Source organism: Limulus polyphemus, unplaced genomic scaffold (genome assembly GCF_000517525.1).
Source record: "Limulus polyphemus unplaced genomic scaffold, Limulus_polyphemus-2.1.2 Scaffold4286, whole genome shotgun sequence".
Classification (NCBI taxonomy): Eukaryota; Metazoa; Arthropoda; class Merostomata; order Xiphosura; family Limulidae; genus Limulus; species Limulus polyphemus.
In genome coordinates this window covers 8,966-28,612 of record NW_013669896.1, presented here as the reverse complement: position 1 = coordinate 28,612, position 19,647 = coordinate 8,966, and the positions used below count along the sequence as shown (strand labels likewise).

At 33.1% G+C, this 19,647-nt stretch overlaps 1 protein-coding gene across 1 annotated transcript in view; it reads left to right on the top strand.

Annotated features, from left to right (window-relative positions):
- Window positions 1-19,647, top strand: part of LOC106470910 (isocitrate dehydrogenase [NAD] subunit beta, mitochondrial-like) — a gene marked incomplete at its 3' end in the record, with an annotated part of 45,938 nt that overhangs the window by 23,447 nt on the left and 2,844 nt on the right. Inside the window, exons 4-5 of the mRNA XM_013931487.2 lie at window positions 4,243-4,385; window positions 11,266-11,406. Coding sequence (XP_013786941.1) covers window positions 4,243-4,385; window positions 11,266-11,406 — 284 coding nt within the window. The remainder of the gene's footprint in view (window positions 1-4,242; window positions 4,386-11,265; window positions 11,407-19,647) is intronic.

Genomic DNA, 19,647 nt, shown 5'->3' with positions numbered 1-19,647 from the left:
TGGTTAAGGCCTGACACATAATCAGATACAATCAAGAGAAATCTGCATAAACATTACTCTCATATCGTAAATGCTGAAATTGTAATAGCTTTTTCACTTTATCTCATGTCCTTCTTGAACATTCTCTATGTGGCTTAAAATTATTCTGTTAGTCAACAAACCATTTGCCGACTTTATCATAAAACATTTTAAATGTAAATTACAGTATATATATATAAATGGAACAATTAGTTATTTTGGTCAGATATCAGATTTAGTATATCCGATAGGATTTGGATATTTTGGATCAAATAGTAGATATAATCGTACATAATCAAAATGTTCCACAGGCCTCAACCACTTCATTATAATGTAGTATTAAACCAGTTATTTCTTCATTGTAATAAGGATATACATGGAACAATTCCATACAAGTGAGTGGTTATTGCAGGCTCTTTAAGGGAATTCAGTACCTGGTGAATGAGATGGAGCTTTACACCTCTGATCCCATTTCTGAAACTGTTGTTTGGATTGCTCTTGGCATTCCTGTCACTGCCACTACTGTGACCACCTGTGGAATAGTGGCAACACAACAGTGGGTGTGAGGTTTATTACACGTACCAGGACTTCCACTTTTTAATACCATGGAGAATGCTACTATGTTTTGAAGTTAGTAGAAAGCACCAGTAGGCTAGATGACACAATACCTATTATATGTAATGCACATGAAAATAGTATCATGTCTGCATAACATTTTGAGATAATTCATTGGTGGAATTACTATCTGATTATCCAGTTTATCCTAAAATTAATGTGTGATCTGATAGATTTCATCAGACAGCGCAATATCCAATCAGTTCCGATCGATGATTGGATATTTGTCCTATCTCTAGATCCTACTGTAGGTTTGTGTATTCTCTTTATTGCACAACTTAAGTTGCTAAATACCTTCAGCTTAAAATGTCAAAGAGAAGTGCAGAAGCATTCCACCACATGCTATAAAAGTGAAGGAAAGAAGAATGTATGATAATGTATCAAACAAACTGCTATATACTGTGGCAACAAGGCCTTTCACCAAGTACCAAGGCTCTTCAGGCTGGCTGGGATATGACAAACATAGTAATGGTTGACATGCTACTCATATTAGTAAATTGTTTGACAGCAACTGTTATGATGTGAACTGGACAAAGTTAGTGAAATGTAATTCTTCATCAATTTCATTTTTGTTATAACAAATCAGAATTTTTTAACACCATATATTAATTATTATTTTCTTGAATTAACTTGTTCATTAGTCAAAAGAGGTGGAGAACCAGTAAGCTAGTCTTTTTAATGGTTATGTGACATAATGTCCATATCAGTAGTGTATATATCATATTCATCTGTTATGGATATTGTGCTCTTGAATACAAAATTGATTCAGTTGTGCATTAATGAAGTTTAACTTTATTATCACCAGTAAACTAAATTGACAAAAAAAAGTATTTGCATATTTTCATGCATTGCATTTCTTACCTCATAAATCTTGGTGAAAAAAACCATGTAAATGTTATCATTAGTAAAATGAAATACCAAAAACTAAAAGCTCAAGTAGAATTATAATGGTTTTGAGAAGTCCATAAAACAAAAACGCTCTTTCATTTTATACTGTACTTCCATTGCGTTGTGTATATATACAAACATACACATATAGTTTAAGGTTTGATTTGTTCGTGGCTAGAAACTAACATCCAGAAGTTGATGATAAGACAGTGCTTTCAGGCCTTTCTGTAATTGAAAAATAATTTAATGCAATATACAAACTTTCATGAGCATACTCAGCTTTTGTTATCTATTTATGTTAATTTGTTTCTCTTGGTTTTCAACTTTTTTTAGGACAATGAGGATATTGCTTTTTATATTTACCTTAATTATTGGAGTAAAGAGTTATCAAAAATATAGTTCAGGAATTAGAATTATATATTTTTATGGAGAAAATATTCAATATATAACTATCAATAATTAATAACTTTTAAGATATGGTATGGTTAGGTATTACAGTACATTGCAACAGTACATGCAGACTGAAACAAACAGTTAAGAGTATCTAAACTTTGCTAATGTATGTCACTAGAAGAATTGCCTACAAACTATGGAACTTGAGTAGATAAAATATAAAAGAAAACCCACTGCTAGATGATGTTAATCCAACACTGGTATATATTTTTTTCTGTTGTAAAAATATTCTGATTCTTAGCTTTTGTGCAACCCTTCCATAAAAATATATTCTTTTTAGCATCATATTATAACCATGTCTTGAATCATACACCATAAATGTCGTGGTTGTTTTCAAAGGAGTTTTTTATGACAGCTTTTGTTGGTTCAGTTTTAGTTACTTGTGTTGAATACCTTGTTGTGATAAATGCTAATTAACCCTATTGTTATGGGTAGCTAGGGGTCAGAGGACATGTCATTACGTTTGTAGACTTACATTCAAAATTTTATTGAACAATTATTTTATGAATGTATGCCAATAAACTTGTTATCAAATGTAGATTTTAATTCAAATTTTATTATTATACATAAGTTAATTTCTTAATATCAAAGTAAATAATAAACAAACAAGCTGAATATCGATTTTTGTGTGTCATACTGGTGCATCATCTTCTGGGTTTGGTCAGATTGCGTTTTATGATGCCCACAATACAATGTCTATCATTTTATATGAATTAAAAACTCAAATTTTTGATATTGGCAAGCTAGAATATAAAATAAGAACCTCCTACTTTTTTTATTTGCTAAGATATCATAATATTTATCAAAGCCACCATATTGACTCAGCTTTTTTTTTTATACCTAGAAGTTTATAACCACTCGAAAGCTCTACATTTCTCCTACGTAATTCTGTATTTCTAAATTATTTAAAAGAAAAAAGCTCTTGTTGGAGAATTTGAAGAATTATGATCAGTGCTATTTTCAAACAGAAATTAGATTATTTTAGACCCAAATACAGCATAGTTAGGAAGCCTGGTAAATTACAATAGATATTTGTGGCATCAGTAGAGTCATTTATAATTTTTTCATATTCAAGAATGCATATATAAAGTCTACAAAAATTAGTTTTTTCTACATCAACATGTGAATTTGGACATGGCTTATGACGAGGGTTATAAAGTACAACTCATGAGTGCAAAAAAAGAACTTCAAAACATTGTAAGTAGTGGAGAGCATTGTTTTCTGAATATTTCTTTATTTACTGTTCTATGTCTTAAGAAAAATAACTGAAATTTAAATACTTATTTGTAAATAGTAATAATAATAATAATATATATATATATATATATATATACACACACACACACACACACACACACACACTACACGTTATTGTATGGTACCCAAACCTCACTGTACCTTACAAAATATTGGAAACTATGCATTTATTGATTACTGTGTAAGCATGATAAAATAGGAAATAGGATGTTCCTAAGCACTTTCACACTTGTATTACCACTAAATCCCGACCATTCAAGTTTATTAGATCACATACAACTTTGTACAGAGCCATATCAGAAATATTTAGACAATTCTTGTTGCAGCTACTGTACTGCATACATAAGCCAATAAATCCTACCCTACTGTGTTTTCAGAGCCAGGATTTGATTAAACTTGTGTGCTTATCAACCAACATTCAAATACCTGACAATTTTATTATATTGGCCCAGACTTTCTAAAAAGCTCTAGCATAAGCATTTTATAATACTTTAGACAGTTCTCGTTGTAACCATTATACTGTCAACTGTGTTTTCAAAGCAGGGAAAGTTCTGGGAATTGTGCTGCAAAAGCTTATTTGATAGTGATGGTGTCAAAGAACATGCATTGAAAATACACTTGGAATTATGAACTTTTTACTATATGTAATCTCATTCATTATCAATATGTTTTATGAAAATTTGACTGCATTACATACAAATGAAGTTTATTAGTATAACTGTAAGAATGGGCTACAGGTAATAAATCCAGCAATAACCAGTTAGGATATGTGCATGGAGTGAGGTGTGTATGAACTAACAAGAATAGTGTTTTTATTTGAATTGGTTAGTTTTCATAACACATCTACTTTACTTAACAGCAAGTACTAGTTTCTTTGAATGGGCTACAGATTATAAATCCAGCAATAACCAGTTAGACTATGTGCATGGAGTGAGGTGTGTATGAACTAACAAGAATAGTGTTTTTATTTGAATTAGTTAGTTTTCATAACACGTCTACTTTACTTACCAGCAAGAACCAGTTTCTCGTCCTGAAGGACGCTTGAAATGTACTCTAATACCTGGAGATGGTGTAGGCCCAGAACTATGTACTTCGGTAAAAGAAGTGTTTGAGGCTCTTAGTGTTCCTGTGGATTTTGATGAACTATTTCTCAGGTAAATTTCTGTACTTAAACTTAGTACAAATTGGTGTGACCAATTATCTCTCATTCTTTACCTCTAATATAAAGGTACTTTTTTGTACAAGCAAGCTATTGAATCGCTAATGAATAACACCATTTTTTTATGTTTTGTCAGGAGTAATGTTGAAAAAGAAAAGTTTTATTTTTTGAGAAGAAAATATTTTTACCAAAAACATTTTTGGGGACTTTTTCAATAATGTGCATTAATTCATGAAAACAATGCTTTTTGTTTTGTTGAGGCCATTCTAAATTATAAATCCAGTTACTGCTGATGATGGTGGTTATTTTGTTAACACAATTGTTTGTGTTCTGTTTTAGGCCCAATTGTAGGTACATATATTTTTTACTTGCACCAGTTTCAGCTTTATTCATGGTTTGATGACATCACACCAAGCAATACAAAATACAAAGTTTGAATAAAATATTTTATTTTGTCCATCTTAAACTTTATAAATTGTAGTTAACTTTGGTAAAACGGTAAGCGAAACAACAATTGTGCAATAATTGTTTAAGTGCAAAACTGCTTAAGCATTATGTGCTTAATAAAAATATTAGGTATAAATTCACATTCCACGAAAATGAGCTTCAGTTATTGATATATTTACTATATTTGACAACTTTCTGTAGAATAAGTTAGAAGTAAGTTAGATATACAGTAACCCCAAGCACACATGACTGAACTTGCAAACATTGTGATTGTGAATTTGTGCACAAAAAGCATACCCTGCATTCTGTTTCTATTAACCAAATGTGCACTGGATTCATCCGTTGGATTTATCCTGTATTGGAGAAGAAATGTTGATTATAATTCTGAATTTACTACATGTATCTACACAAAATGTGGGAAGCTTTCAATCAAATGTACTAGTCTTTTGTACACAAAAAATTCCAATGAGTTACAAAAGTATTTGTACTTAAAGTATGTCTTTGAGTTTACAATGTCAGTCTGACTCGGACTCTGATAAGTTGGAGTGCAAGGTGATGTTATCGTGTAGAATAAAAATACTTTTGTTCATTAAACAGTTTGCATGTTGTATTTGTTTAACCTCTTATAACAGTGTTTCCCAAACTGTGGATCACTGTCTGCGCTGAGTTAATAATATTTTCTTTGGGGTCCTCCAGGTGCACATATCACCTTTCTTATGAACTATGACAAGAAACAAGAAGAAATTTTCATCTTTGTAGAGATATTGTGGGGGAGGGGGTAGCAATGACCAAAGCCTGGATGCAGGGGTTGTCTGGCTGAGAAACAATTATATAAAACCATGTTGAATAGCACTGTAAAAAAATCATGCCATGCAAATAGGGTTAAAGTGAATTACTTTATAATACAAGTCAGCAAGGTGTTTAATGATAGGTCAAGTGAATTTATTGCTATTAGCACTAAGTATTCAGATTTGTTAGAAATTAGTGGAAAATTTATTACTAAGAGTATCTTACAGTGACATTGCACTAGTGCTATCTTCAATAAATGTCAGAGGAATAGGTGTAATATTTGCAGTAACTGGAAGCTTTAAATGTTTTTTTAACCTTTTTCAACATTTAAGGTTGAATGTGTGGTACTGTGTATTTCATTTACTTCACAGCTTTATACATTTAACTTTCTTGTTTTGTGCATTTTATAAAGACTGATCATTTAGTAGAATAAAAATAATTAAAGTGCAAAATTAAAAGAAAAAGCTATATTTAAGTAAGTAGCATAAAAACAAACTTTCACCAAATAACTTGATTGGTCTAGATGATTATACATGGTCAGCAGCAAGGATAGTAGAAAAATAATCAAAGCTTCATCTACAAAGCATTTTTGCTCTCTAACTGACCAACCCAAAGACTGGATTATAAGAATCCAGAAGTATTTCTGCCCATAGTTAGTCAGAAAGCAGTTCTCTGTGCATAAGGTAAAGTGGTATATAATACACATATCCAATGAAACAGTAAGCAAGTTCCTTGACTAAATCTATTATATAAACTAATGCCTCAAGCTGAATTAATCATGTAAGCTCAAGATTTTGCAAGTTTCAGATGAGGAATTTAGAAATTCCAAAACATACTTACCTCTGTTGACACTTGTTGCTATTACTCAACAGCTAGGGTTTCTTCTTTGCTCATATAAGCATTGGTCTGATTTTTTTTTCTCACTTGCTTCAGCCTTTTATACCCCACTCAATTGCCTTTAGCGATATTTATCTTGTGATGCTTTCCATTTATGTCAATGCGCCATCTATCGTGGTACTATATGTAAGCACGTCATTCAGATAATTTTATCAATTTTTCTCAACAAAGCATCACTAATGGGTTTCCCAGTATTACGATCATTTGGAGATATTTTGAATGTTATCATGTTATATAATTGATTTTCATAGTAATAATAATTAAAAAAAATATTACTTTTCTTCTTCCGACTGGCAAGCAGATTACGGTATGAATTCCCATATTATTATTTCCGGCATTGTGGCAAATCAATTTACTCCTCTCCCACCTCTGATATCTAGCGTCACACAACAATCGAGAGGGGTCACTCTTGGTTTAGACTGTCAGGGATCTTATTCTTAATGAGTTGGAGACATATATTTGGATCTATGGTGGTCCTCCAGGGGCCTCTGAGGCTGCAATTCAGGGTGATCCTTGACATTTTGGAGAAACATTAGATTCGCTTTTCCCTTTGTCTTCTTTTAGTCTGTTGGATTTTCAGCCCCCCTGTGGGATAGTGGTAAGTTTGCGGTCTTGCAGCATTGGGGTCCGAGGTTCAATTACCAAGGGTGAATGTGGCAAATGGTCCAAAATTGCTTTTCTCTAACAAAACAACTTCTTTTACCTCACAAGATGCTGTTCCAATCAATGGTAATCAACACATCTTTCAATGACCTTTAAAAAACAAAAAGGAGACCACTTTGGGATAAGCTGTCTTTGATTTGTTTTTTTTTCTGATGGTTCTTCAAGTGTGTGATGTTTTGGGTTTTTTCCTGGTTGCTTTTGTATCTCCAACTTACTTGATAGCTGAAAGGTTTGAGAGTGAAACTTTAATTTTTTTTTTCTCCATACACAGATATTGTGGTTCATGCTGGAAGGTTTACTTCTTAGTTGCGTGAAGGAACAGTTATGCCTTATCTGACATGTTGGAACTTTGTGATTTAGCCTACCATCACCAGGTGGAGGCATTTTTCCAACTCTCGAATGATACATCTGCTCCTTGAAGTTTGGGGTTCTAAGGCAAAGTTTGTAATTCACCTATATGGGACAAAGTAAGTCTATGGATTTACAACTCAAATTCATCATTTTGTTTCCTTCCACTTCACTTTGTTGGAAGGCTCTCAGGATCACCAGTTTCATTGATGACGAGCAGGATCCATTGTTAGCATGCACATTGGTTCAATTTTTGGCTACTACATTCCTCTTGGTAGTGTTGTTGTTGTTGGAGTGTCGAATTTCATCCTCTCATAGTTCAGCCCATATTCTTGAGTCCCCAACCCCTGACACCAGCTCCTCAGTACACTGGTACTCAGAATAGATTCTGTCCATATCCAAGATTTCCACTACTTCTTCAGATTGCCAGCAGCATTGGTGTGGAGACTTGGTTCCAAGAGTTTCGGGATGTGTGGTAACCTTAACAATGGATCCAGGAGCTCTGCAGGCCCTTGTGTCACAGTTGGTTGTTCAGTTTACATCTTCCCCACTATTATCCACCCAAACTGTAGGGTTTCCATCTCCTGCAGTTCATTGGGATTTGGAACTTTGTTCTAGTTTTCTGAGTTTAGTTGGTCTGGGGCTAGTTCTTCAGAGTCCGTTGTTTGTCCTATGCCGACAGGAGATTGGTGTCCAGTCATCGATATTCCTTGTCTCTATCAATGCGTATATTCTCCAAGGTTCACAAGTTAATCATTCCTCAATTTGTGTTGACTTTTTCACTGAGATTGTAGATGTCCAACGTGGTTGTAGTTGGCTCCTATTTGCACTTTGCCTTAGCAGTGGAGTCCCACCACTATTGGTGTTTGTGGTGCACAATGGTCAGGTACTGCAGTTCTGAATATTTTCCTTCAGATTTGCGTAGGCTTCACATGGGTACAACAATATTGTAACATTTTTTTTTTCTCGACCCCTTCATTCTACCGTACTGTGCACACATCATTTCATGGATGACTGGTAACTGCTGGCACCATCTCATCAATTGTTAGACCATTGCATCCTGATTCTACTTTCAGATACAATCCAAGCAGGCTTCCCTTTCAGGACTGTGACATCTATTTTTGCTCCAATTCAATATGTCATCAGTCTGAGTATTTTCTTTTATTTTTTTTTTCATTTCATCTCTCAATAGGCTTAGCTGTCTCCCATCCTGCTCAACAATACAGAATAAGACACCACATTCGTACTCACCTCTCCTTTTTCCATTGCACGGATGGTTTTTTCTCTTGTGGGAATGTGGGCATCACTCACATCCTTCATACCTTTGGGATGAGAACACACATGATCCTTTTATTGGTCTTTCAGTGACCAAAGATCATGCACATCTATTTACTGGTTTCCCCAGTTTCCTTAGTCTGGATCATTCTTCAATCTTGAGAGTTTGTTAAGTTGGGACACTACTATGATTTGTATTCCTCTTCTGCCACTTCATTCAGAGTTCCATTCTCTTCACAAATGCCTTGCTTCAGGGATGGGGTGCATATACCAGCAGTCAGGAATTCCAGAGTCTATGCACAGATGACAAGGATTCCCTACACAGTGTTTTCATTCTTCTTGCTATTCAACAGGCAAGTCCTCATGGTCTGAGCTTCTTAAGGGGTAAATCATCAGGCTTCACTCTGACTATTCGGTGGTGGTATCTTATGTTTCTCATCAAGGAGGTATATTGTCTAGGGTTCCTTATTTTCGAATTTTGAACCTCCTTTCTCGGGACTAGTATTATCTTGCCATGTTCCACGGGTGATGCCTGTGGTAGCAGATCCATTGTCTCAATCCACACAGATTCTCCTGACAGAATAGATGTTGCATCGCAAGGTTCAGTTGGATTGGCTTTCATTTTGCAACTCTAGTTGGTGGGTTGGCCTCTCATTGGATCACCCAACTCCTGGTAATTAGGTCTCTAGTACCTTAACTTTGGGCTTTGGCAATAGATGCTTTCTGTCTGGACAGGACGGGATTACCACTCTCAACCTTCATGTGTTACCCAGGATACGAAATATAATTTGTTCCAATCCATTATCAGATCCTGTTGATAGCACCAGATTTGCTGCTACACCTTGGTTTCTGCTTCTGCAGTCCCTTCCAGTGTGTCCAACTCTTCCACTTCTTTTTAGGCTCTTGCTGTGGAGGCAGCCATTATCTGATATGGTACACCCAGCTATCCAGTAGCTTAAGCTTCTGCCATAGACTTTATGCTGTTTTTCACATGACATTGGGGTTTAATTTCTAAGGTTGACCTGTATCTATATCAGTTTCTGCTTTGTCCAAAAGGAACTTTTATTAACAGTAATGACATGTATATTGACAATGTTCTACTGAGAGGAGGTTGAACCCTTTTCAGTCAGTGGTGTTAACCATAACTTATTTTTTGACTTGGCTCTTTGAGAGAGGTTTTTGCATCTTCCACAAATGCCATGATTTATGGCAGACTTATCGACTACTGTTGAATTATTGCAACTACATATTTTTTGTGTCCCCAGAACTCTCCAGATTCCTCGCATTGTTTTGGGTAATTGGTCCCAAATGATCATTCCAGTTACCTATCAGGTAGAGTAAGGTTACATGTTCTTTCTCTACACCTGACTCTTATATGCCATCTATCCCCTTTATCTGCAGGTTTATTTTCGTGTCTACTGACCTATGGATATCACCGATCAGAGTGATTTGCATTGTATGTCTACAGACCACTTTCTCATTCTCTCTACATCCTCAGACCAGTTCTTCTTACCCATCACTCTGTCAGAAGGGAAAGGGGTTCAATCCTTTTCTGTTATTCATCTGCTCACTCTTTATGTGTCCCATAAAATTTCAATCTTGGTCATGTTCAGTGAAGGTCTTGAAGGTTTTGTTGCCTGCTCTTATACCTTTAGAGATACTAGACAACACTTTTTATTCTGGGCTCTCTTTGAAGGTGAGGTATCTTCTATGAGTCACATCTAATCAGTTTTCTCTTTTCTATGTCCTTAGAAGTCTGGTCAATTTGCCTGCTGGAGGTCATTGTGCAGGCTGGTATGTGGAACTCCCCCAATACCTTTATTTCACATTATTTGCCTGATCTGGAAGTCTCTTCATCTGAGGGTTTTATGTACCCCCTTGTAGCTATCTTAATTATTTCTGCTAGATTATCCAGAGGGGGGAGTATTTTTCTTTCTACCTTTCAGGGTCCCTTACCTCATTTTCACAGGACCCCACTCTGTGGCGAGTGTTGCCTGGACAGGTGTGCTTTTATCAATTTTTGTAAAGTTCATATACATTTTCCAGATCTGAATTGCATTTGCCGAATGCCAACTATTATTTCAGATTCTGAGTATCTTAACGAACAGTAATAACACAGAAGTAGTACTTCTACATCAAGTATTTTTTTCAGTTATATTTTACTTATATGTCACTTTTTGATATTATCATAAACATATGAAAATAAGAGATACATAAATGTCATATAAGATGTTACAATTTACTTAACATCAGATATTGTGTTAGTGAAGTGCACTTGAAGCATAACAAATGGTTGTGCGAGGTATTACTTCATAGTTCAATATAGAGGTTTGTATCTATTTGAAATACATTTTAAGGTAAGGAAGATGTTAATGTTGGTAGAATTGCTGAGTTGCATTTTCAAAAATAATAATATGTAAATTATATATAAAATATTTTTATCTTACTTTCCACAGTGAAGTTCACCATACAATGAGTGTTCCACTAGATAAAGTCTTGGAATCAGTTCAAAAGAATAAAGTTGCATTGAAAGGCATTTTACAGTCACCTTTTAGTAGTCACTCTGGAGAACTGCAGACTCTCAATATGAAGATCAGGTAGGTTCTGAACATATACCTGTTTCTTAATCAGTATTAGACATGCTTATTTTTGAATACTTTGCTCTATGTAGCAAGCATATACAGGTACAAAAAACCAAAATTTACATGTTTGTTATTGAAGTAAATGTTAACCCTATTGCCATGGGCATCCTTTACTATACGTGTCAAGAGGTTTCAGTGACTTGCATTCAAAATTTTATTAATCTACTTTTTGTTTTTGTTATACCAATTAGAATAGCATAAAATCTTAGCTAATAATCTATATTTTAATTGTATAAAAGTTTTAAGTTCTTAATTTTATAAGGCACTATTTAAAAAAAATACTGAATTTCCCCTAGTATGACACATTTTCTCTAGGCATCTCCTCTTCTCTATTTTATCCACTGCCCCTCCAATAAGTACAAAAATCAATGTATATTACTCACTATAAAATTGTCATTGCTCAGACAAACCATAATTTTTATAGCCTTCAGTTTTGTTTGGTTACATAGCTATCAAATAGAAGGTCAGACACCTCTTGCCACACCCACTTGTCACATCCTCTACTACAGGATTTGTTAATAGTTCTCTCTTATGTTTAATTTTATATTATCTATAACCAATAGAAAGCCAAGGTTTTCATCTATCAAATGACTTATTATATAACACTGTTTTCTGAATGGGAAAGATATTAACTAGCTTTGATGATCTTGTAACGGTTCGTGTTGCATAGTTAGAAAGCCAGAAAAATTGTGATAGTTAAGGGAAATTGTCAATGTTTTATTGTTATTATTCTATGATCTTTAATGCATTATTTAATTTAAACAAATTATTTGTTCATTATTACTGTTAGTATAAAAAAGAAAAGTAGTGTCATCAACAATGAACAATAAGAAAAAAACAGTTTTGATAAGTACCTTGTTTTTTGTTTTTCATGTTTATTCTTTATTTATATTTATAAAAGTAACTCAAATGTAAAAATATGGATCTCTTTAAGTTAATTATGGTTAGATTAGGTAAAATAAATAATAATATAATAAAAATGTTTCACAAGGCATGCACATGAGCAGCTCATGATAACCTATTTCGATAGCATACGTGAACTCCACATTCCCAAGTGAGGGCAATAAAACAATGAAATTTAATTATATATAGATGTATACTGTTTAAAGCTACCTAGGATAAACAAATGTAGCCCACACTCAACCTTTCTAACCCATCAGAATCTCAAACAGTAACTGATCTTACCAGCCTTGTTTTAACTCTGAACAACTTTGAATTTAATGACAAACATTACCTTCAGGTTAACAGTACTGCAATGGGTACCAAAATGGCTTCCAATTATGCCAACATTTTTATGGGTCATATTGAAAGCCAGATTTTACATCTAAGCCCTGTAAAACCTCGTACATGGAAATTTTACATAGATGACATATTTTTCATTTGGGCAACCAGTCTTAAATCACTTAAAGAATTTATCTCGCATGCAAACTCCTTTCACAAAACAATCAAGTTTATCTTTGATTACTTGCCTACCCGAATTAACTTTCTTAGCGTCACTGTCTTTATAAACGACAGAATTTTACACACCGACTTCTACAAAAAAAACCTACAGACAGACCACAAAAACTTCGCTATGAAAGCTATCACCCCGCTTACACTGAATGTAACATTACCTGCAGTTAAGCTCTTAGAATAAAACAATTTGCTCAGATGAAAGAGACTACAGAAAACACACCAAGGATCTAAAACAGACCATGTTAAAAAGAGGATATATGGATACTAAAATTGACAGTCAGATCGAAAAGGCTAACAAAACTCAGTGGAAAAACATCCTAAAACAGAGCAATACTAGAGTTTCAAATAGAATTCCTTATATTATTACCTATCACTTTAATCTCAGAAACGTTTCACAAGTTCTGAAAAAACATTTTCATCTCCTACAACTTAACAATCGCCTTAAACAGATATTTCCTGAAGTTCCCATTGTCTCCTTTCAAAAAAAGCAAAACTCTAAAAGATATCCTTGTTCACACAAAAGTGAATTACATCCCACCAAAAAATGGTTGTTACCCATGCTATAAGGCTCATTGTCAAACCTGCAAGTTCATAAAAACTACTGACTCATTTTCTGAGAAGCACAACAAAAGAAACTTTAAAATTTCAAAAGAAATCATTTGTGGAACACACATCACCAAAAAATGCAATCACCAATATGTAGGACACACACAAAACATTTCAACAACCATAAATCTTCTATTAACACTGAAAAAGATCTCCCTGTTGTTCAACACTTTAACCAATCCGGTCATTCCATTAACAGTTACTCTCATTGGCATTGAAACAGGATTCCAAACTAAAGCTGATTGAGAGATATAAGAAACTTATTGGATCGCTAATCTAAACACTGTTTAACCTTCTGAAATCAGTGATCTCCGATCTTTGGTCTCTGTTAGAAAAATAATTTTTATTCTTTGCTTATTTCTTTCATGTAATGTGAACTCTAATTTTTCTAAAACTTACTATGTATTTAAGGTAATTTTACATACCTGTTAGTATAAATCAATTAGCTTTACATCTCTCTTTCAACCAGTCTCCAGTTGTCACCTTTATTTCATTTAAACGCATAAGTATAGTTTTATTTATTTCTTTTTTACCATTTTCGTTGCCGGCCACATTGTACCAGAAATGGAACACACAACAATACATGGAAAAATATACTGAACATTTCCTGGAAGACCAGATGACTTTCATGACATCACTCAATTCCCTTTATATATATCACTCATTCAATTATACCACCATTTCCAGTTTGCCCCTGAAAAGGAAAATCTTCCTTTCTAAGTACTGGGTTATAAAATTTTTATCATTTTGTCACTAAAACTATGATTGTATACATGTGAAAGACTTATAATGTTTAATGAAAGACTGCCAAATTTTGTGAAAATATACATACTGTATTAAAAGTTAGTAGTATCAAATCTATAAAGACTTTATACAAGTACAAAGAGATAATGTGGTCTGTCAAATCGACCGAGCCCATGTTGAGAGAGTTAATACAAGCACAAAATAAGTATAATACAATAGCAGTAGCATAAGTTTATATGTCTTCCTTCTTTCAGCCCTAGCAGTATTATAATGTGATGGTCAATCCTACTGTTCGTTGGTTAAAGACTAGCCAGATGGCAGTGGGTTCTGCCAACCTGTTGTCTTCCTGCTGTTTGGCAGCTCAAAATTATGGGCAGCAGCAGACAGCTGCAGTAGCTTTGACATAAACAAGACAAAGAAACTTGAAGGCATTCTGATATAGAGTTTTTTAAGAGAGATGTTCTTTATTTATTTTGCAAATATAAGAATAATTTATACATTTAGTAAGTTTAAAGTTGATTATAGATTTTATTAAATGTGTATTAGAGTTTTAGGCTTAGAAATTTAATCTTAGAACTTATTAGAAATTATCTTTGTGGTGGTTTAGTGTTTTGTTTTATACTTGGTAACTAACAGAATTTACACTTTAGAGGCTTCATTAATGGCAAAAGACAAGTATAAGAAAATGGGAACAAGGTGCATATCATTTTAGTTTTTGCTTATTTTAAGTTTCATTTAACTGTTATTGTTAATGAATCAACTATAACTGGGTGATCAATTCACTTAATATAATTCAATTGCTTATGAGCATCAATTAGTGTCATGTAAAAAATACATCAATTGAAATTATGATTAAAGCAGTTAAAGTCACAATAAATAATCAACTAATTGAAATTGCTGTTTTTGGTTATTACTGTTTTTGATTATTCCAACTATCCAAGTAATCAAAATATTGCCTATATGAATTATCAATATAATTCGAGGTTGTTCAGTTAAATTGATTAGTATCATGACTTATGAAAATAAGCAACTAGTTATCATTAGTGTTTTTGATTATCTCTGTTTTTTATTATTCCAGCTTATTCAGGTCTCATGAGAATAATCAATTAGGTGAATGTAATCAAATAACTTTTTCTTTATGATCAGGTCTGAGTGTACATGTCATGATCTTTTACAGAGTTACATTCAGAATCTAATTTAACATCTTTTTAGTCAATGTCTTTAATAAACTTGTCATAAAAATGTAGCTTATGATATAAATTTTTAGATTATCTAAGTTTTAACTTCTTAATTTCAAAAAGAATTATATAAAAATTCCCAGTCTTCATTTTTCTGTGCCATGTGACATGCCTAAGTATCATTTTCTCCATTTCAGAATTTTCTAACATCTATAATTTTGAACCAATTAGAATCACAAACTAGATATATAGTTGGAAGTAAGAATCTAAAATATGAAAAAAGTATTCTTGATTTGCTGAGATATCAATAAATTTATCAAATCCACCAGAGATGTTTTTTCTCTCTCTGACTTTCAAGATTGTTTGCTAATGAAATTAACATGGCTAATGGATTTGTTTATCACCAATAGAAACAACAGATTCTTTTCATCATAAATCTTAAATTTCTGAATTCAGTTTTGGTGCTGTAAGTTGAGGAGGTTTATTTAGTTTGTGTTGATCAGATATTGTGCTCCAAATAGTAAAGGAATTTTTTAACACACAGCTTACTTAGAAAGCCAGATAAATTATAGTAGTTTTGCGACATTCTGCTATTGTGACCAATATATTAGGTCATCAAGAAATTAATGTCGTGTTTTGAAACACTTTTATTAACCACCCCCCAAAACATGTACATCACGTATAATTGTTAAACGAACTGCCTAAACGTCATGTTAGTGTAGCCTATATAATTTGTAAAGTTTAGTATACTCTAATCCCATATAGTGATGGTACACGATTAGACATGCATTCGGCATATAATGCTGTTTGAATACAAGAATACAATGCTAGAGGCAAAGGGGGACCCTTTTGGTAAAGAATATTGATATTGTAAAGAGAGTCAAGGGGAGATCCTTTAGAACAAAATATTAATATTTTAAAGAAGATTCATAAAAGATTAATACAGATAAAATATAGATAAATAAATGTAGATAACTGAAACCAACTTATGTTCCAAATTTATTATATGTATCTTGTTGTGGTGGTCACACACACACACACAAATAAAAATATATCTTTTCCCACTCTTCTTATGACCACCACAATGCTCGTTGTGCACAAGCATCACGTGGGAATGAGTGATCATGTCTGCCTTGCTATCCAGCAGTAGCTCGATAGAGCCTGTCTTCCCCCATCTGTTTCATCGTGCTCATATATTTGTTGTGTTGTGTATTTGGTTTATCAATAGATATCTGCGTTGAGCCTGCAGAGCATCCACACACACTCACGACACAACATCTCTTTATTAAATTTCAGGAAAGTTGGCTTTGACAGCAGATAAATGCTATCACTTGAATGCACTATTGTATTTACCACTTCTTATTACAGTACTGTACTCTATTGTCTTTTATACATTTTGAATAAAATTGCTTACCATTACCTTTTTTATAATTCGTTCTAGTTCTTTTATTTGTTTCTGTTACTTGTAAGTACATCATGTACACTACATGTACATGTATATACCCATACATAAATCATATGTATTTAGCACTGATTACAAAACTACTTAATGAGCAGTTTGAAATCTGGCCTACATTTCCCATCTGGCCAGGGCCTATTACCAGCTTTGCATGGGCCTGCCTGTAGCCACAAAAAATATCAAAGAAGTTTATGGAAATGTTTTGAATGTTTGTAAGTGTCAATGATGGTTCAGCAAATTTAGTTCAGGTGACTTTAGCCTTGAAAACTGTGATGGCAAGGGCAGACATGTTGGAATTGATTATTGATGCTCTGAAGATGCTTGTTGAGTCTAACTCAAAGCAACACACTTGTGAAATGGCCCTGAAATTGCATGTCTCTCATGAAACAATACGTAACATCTAAGAAATATATGAAAACTCCATAAAGAAGATATTTGGGTGCCTCACAAACATTCCAATGATCATCATTTCCAATATGTGAATGTTGCTTTGTCTCTTCTGGCGTGTAATGCACGTGAACCATTTTTGGATAGAATAGTCACCGGTAATGAAAAATGAATTCTATGTCTGAATATTAAATGCCAAGATCCACTTCCAACCCCAAAACCTGGACTCCATTCATAGAAAGTGATGCTTTGCATTTGGTGGGACATCAAAGGAGTAATTCATTTTGAACCTCTCAATCCACAGTGAACTGTAAATGCAGAAATCTTTAGTCAGCAACATCAGAAATACCCTTCACTCGTCAATCGGAAAGATGTTCTTCTTCACGACAATGCACATCCACATGTGGCACGTTTGATGCAACACAAGATTATAGAGTTGGGTTCGGAAGTTTTCCCCCACCTACCATATTCTCCAGATATGGCACTATCAAATTACCATCTTTTTCGTTCACTGCAAAACCATCTTAACGGGAAAACTTATGCAAATGTGGAAGGTATTAAAGAGGACATCATGTTTTTTGTTTCAAAGTCAAGTGATTTCTTTAATTGGGGAATTAACAACCTGATTGTAAGATGAAAAAGCATCATTGATAAGAATGAATCTATTTCATTTAATGAATGTTTTGATGTATAAGTTGTTCAGGTTTTTTTATCTCAAAAAAAGTGACATTAATTTATTGATGACCTAATATTTTGTGTGTTATGAAATGCATATTTGAAAGCCACATTACTTGTTTTTGGACACCCATATTTGTGAGATCTAATGAGCCTTAGGAAAGAATGTCTAAGACTTTTACTTGAATGCAAGCAACTGGAGTATGCAGTGAGTTATACAAATCCTTGATTTTTATGTATATTTTTATTTATTGTTACACATGTTTTAACAAAGTAACTGGAATGTAAAAATTATAAATTCTCAGCTTAGTCTAATAAAACATCTAAAATTTCACAAACTTCATCACCATGTGAATATGGGAAAACTCTGTAAAGAAGGAAGCAGCTAATGTGCTGTTATTGTGAGTTATCGTTTATGATGCATGGATTAGTGCTCCAATGAGAAGCAATAAAAACCCTAAAATTAAAAGGTAACATGTGAAAAGGTTAACAGTTGAAATAAGTTATTTGGAACTTTCAACACAGTTGCCAGTGCAGAAGAAAAAAATTGTATTTATTCACTTTATTTCAAATTTTTTAACTTTTCATTGTGCATTAATGATTTCTCTATAATTAGTGTTAGAGTAGAAAATATAGAGATAAAGTATAGAGCTTTACAGAATAACAACTTTGATATTTATTTAGGAGGTTCTAGAGGTTATGCAAATGAAATATGAAAACTATAAGATGAAAAGAAGTATTTTTATTGTTAGCATGAAAATCATCTTTCACTCTGACTGACTCAGTAAAGGCTTTAGAAATTTACACACAAGTCTTTATTAAAAGTGTAGTTTTTTTTATGTACAACAGACTTTTAATGTTTACTAAAAGCTTCATTTTTATAAGATTAACTCTTTCAGCATGGGCTTGGCCCCTGGGACCGACCACACAACCATTTTGTGCTTGTTATAGTTTTTAAATTAGTAAGCGAATGTTAACGAAATTTGGCAGATTATCAGTAAACTTTACAATGCTTTCATACACAAAATATACAACTTTTTATTAAATATTAAAGTTTGTAAAGCAATGTTTTTCTCGTATTTTTTTTTTCTTTTCACATGTTGCCTATCTATCATGCAAAGTAATTTTCATTTTAAGATTAAAATTACTTTTATGCATCAGAAAATTTTGAAATTTCACATGAGAAATCTTTATAATGTCCAGACAGTTATCAAATGTTTCTCAAGAAAAAACTTTATATTTTATCTCTTATTTTCAGTAATTAATCTCTGTATGGGTTTGGTAGATTTGACCAACCTTGTAACCGCTATAAAAAATTAAGAAATAAATTTAAATTATGCTTTTTTCGTTCTAGAATGGCTACAGATTATAACACAAAAACACAAATGTTTAGTGTAAATAGCTTAGATCTCATAACGTTGTACATTTATATATATTTATTATTTTTATTATATTGACCTTCCAGCCATGCCTAGCTAACAATACAGAAGTTACAATGACATGGCGCATGTGCACTTATAATACTGTATCCAATAATATAAAACTGACCTTTAGTCTTTACAAAATGACCTGTCTTGGCTGTGTATTAGTGGACTAGTATTTTGTAAAATATAGTCACATTTTCAGTATTATACATTATATATGTATAGAGATTATTACTATTTAGAAATAAGTTCTTAAACTTATTTTTCT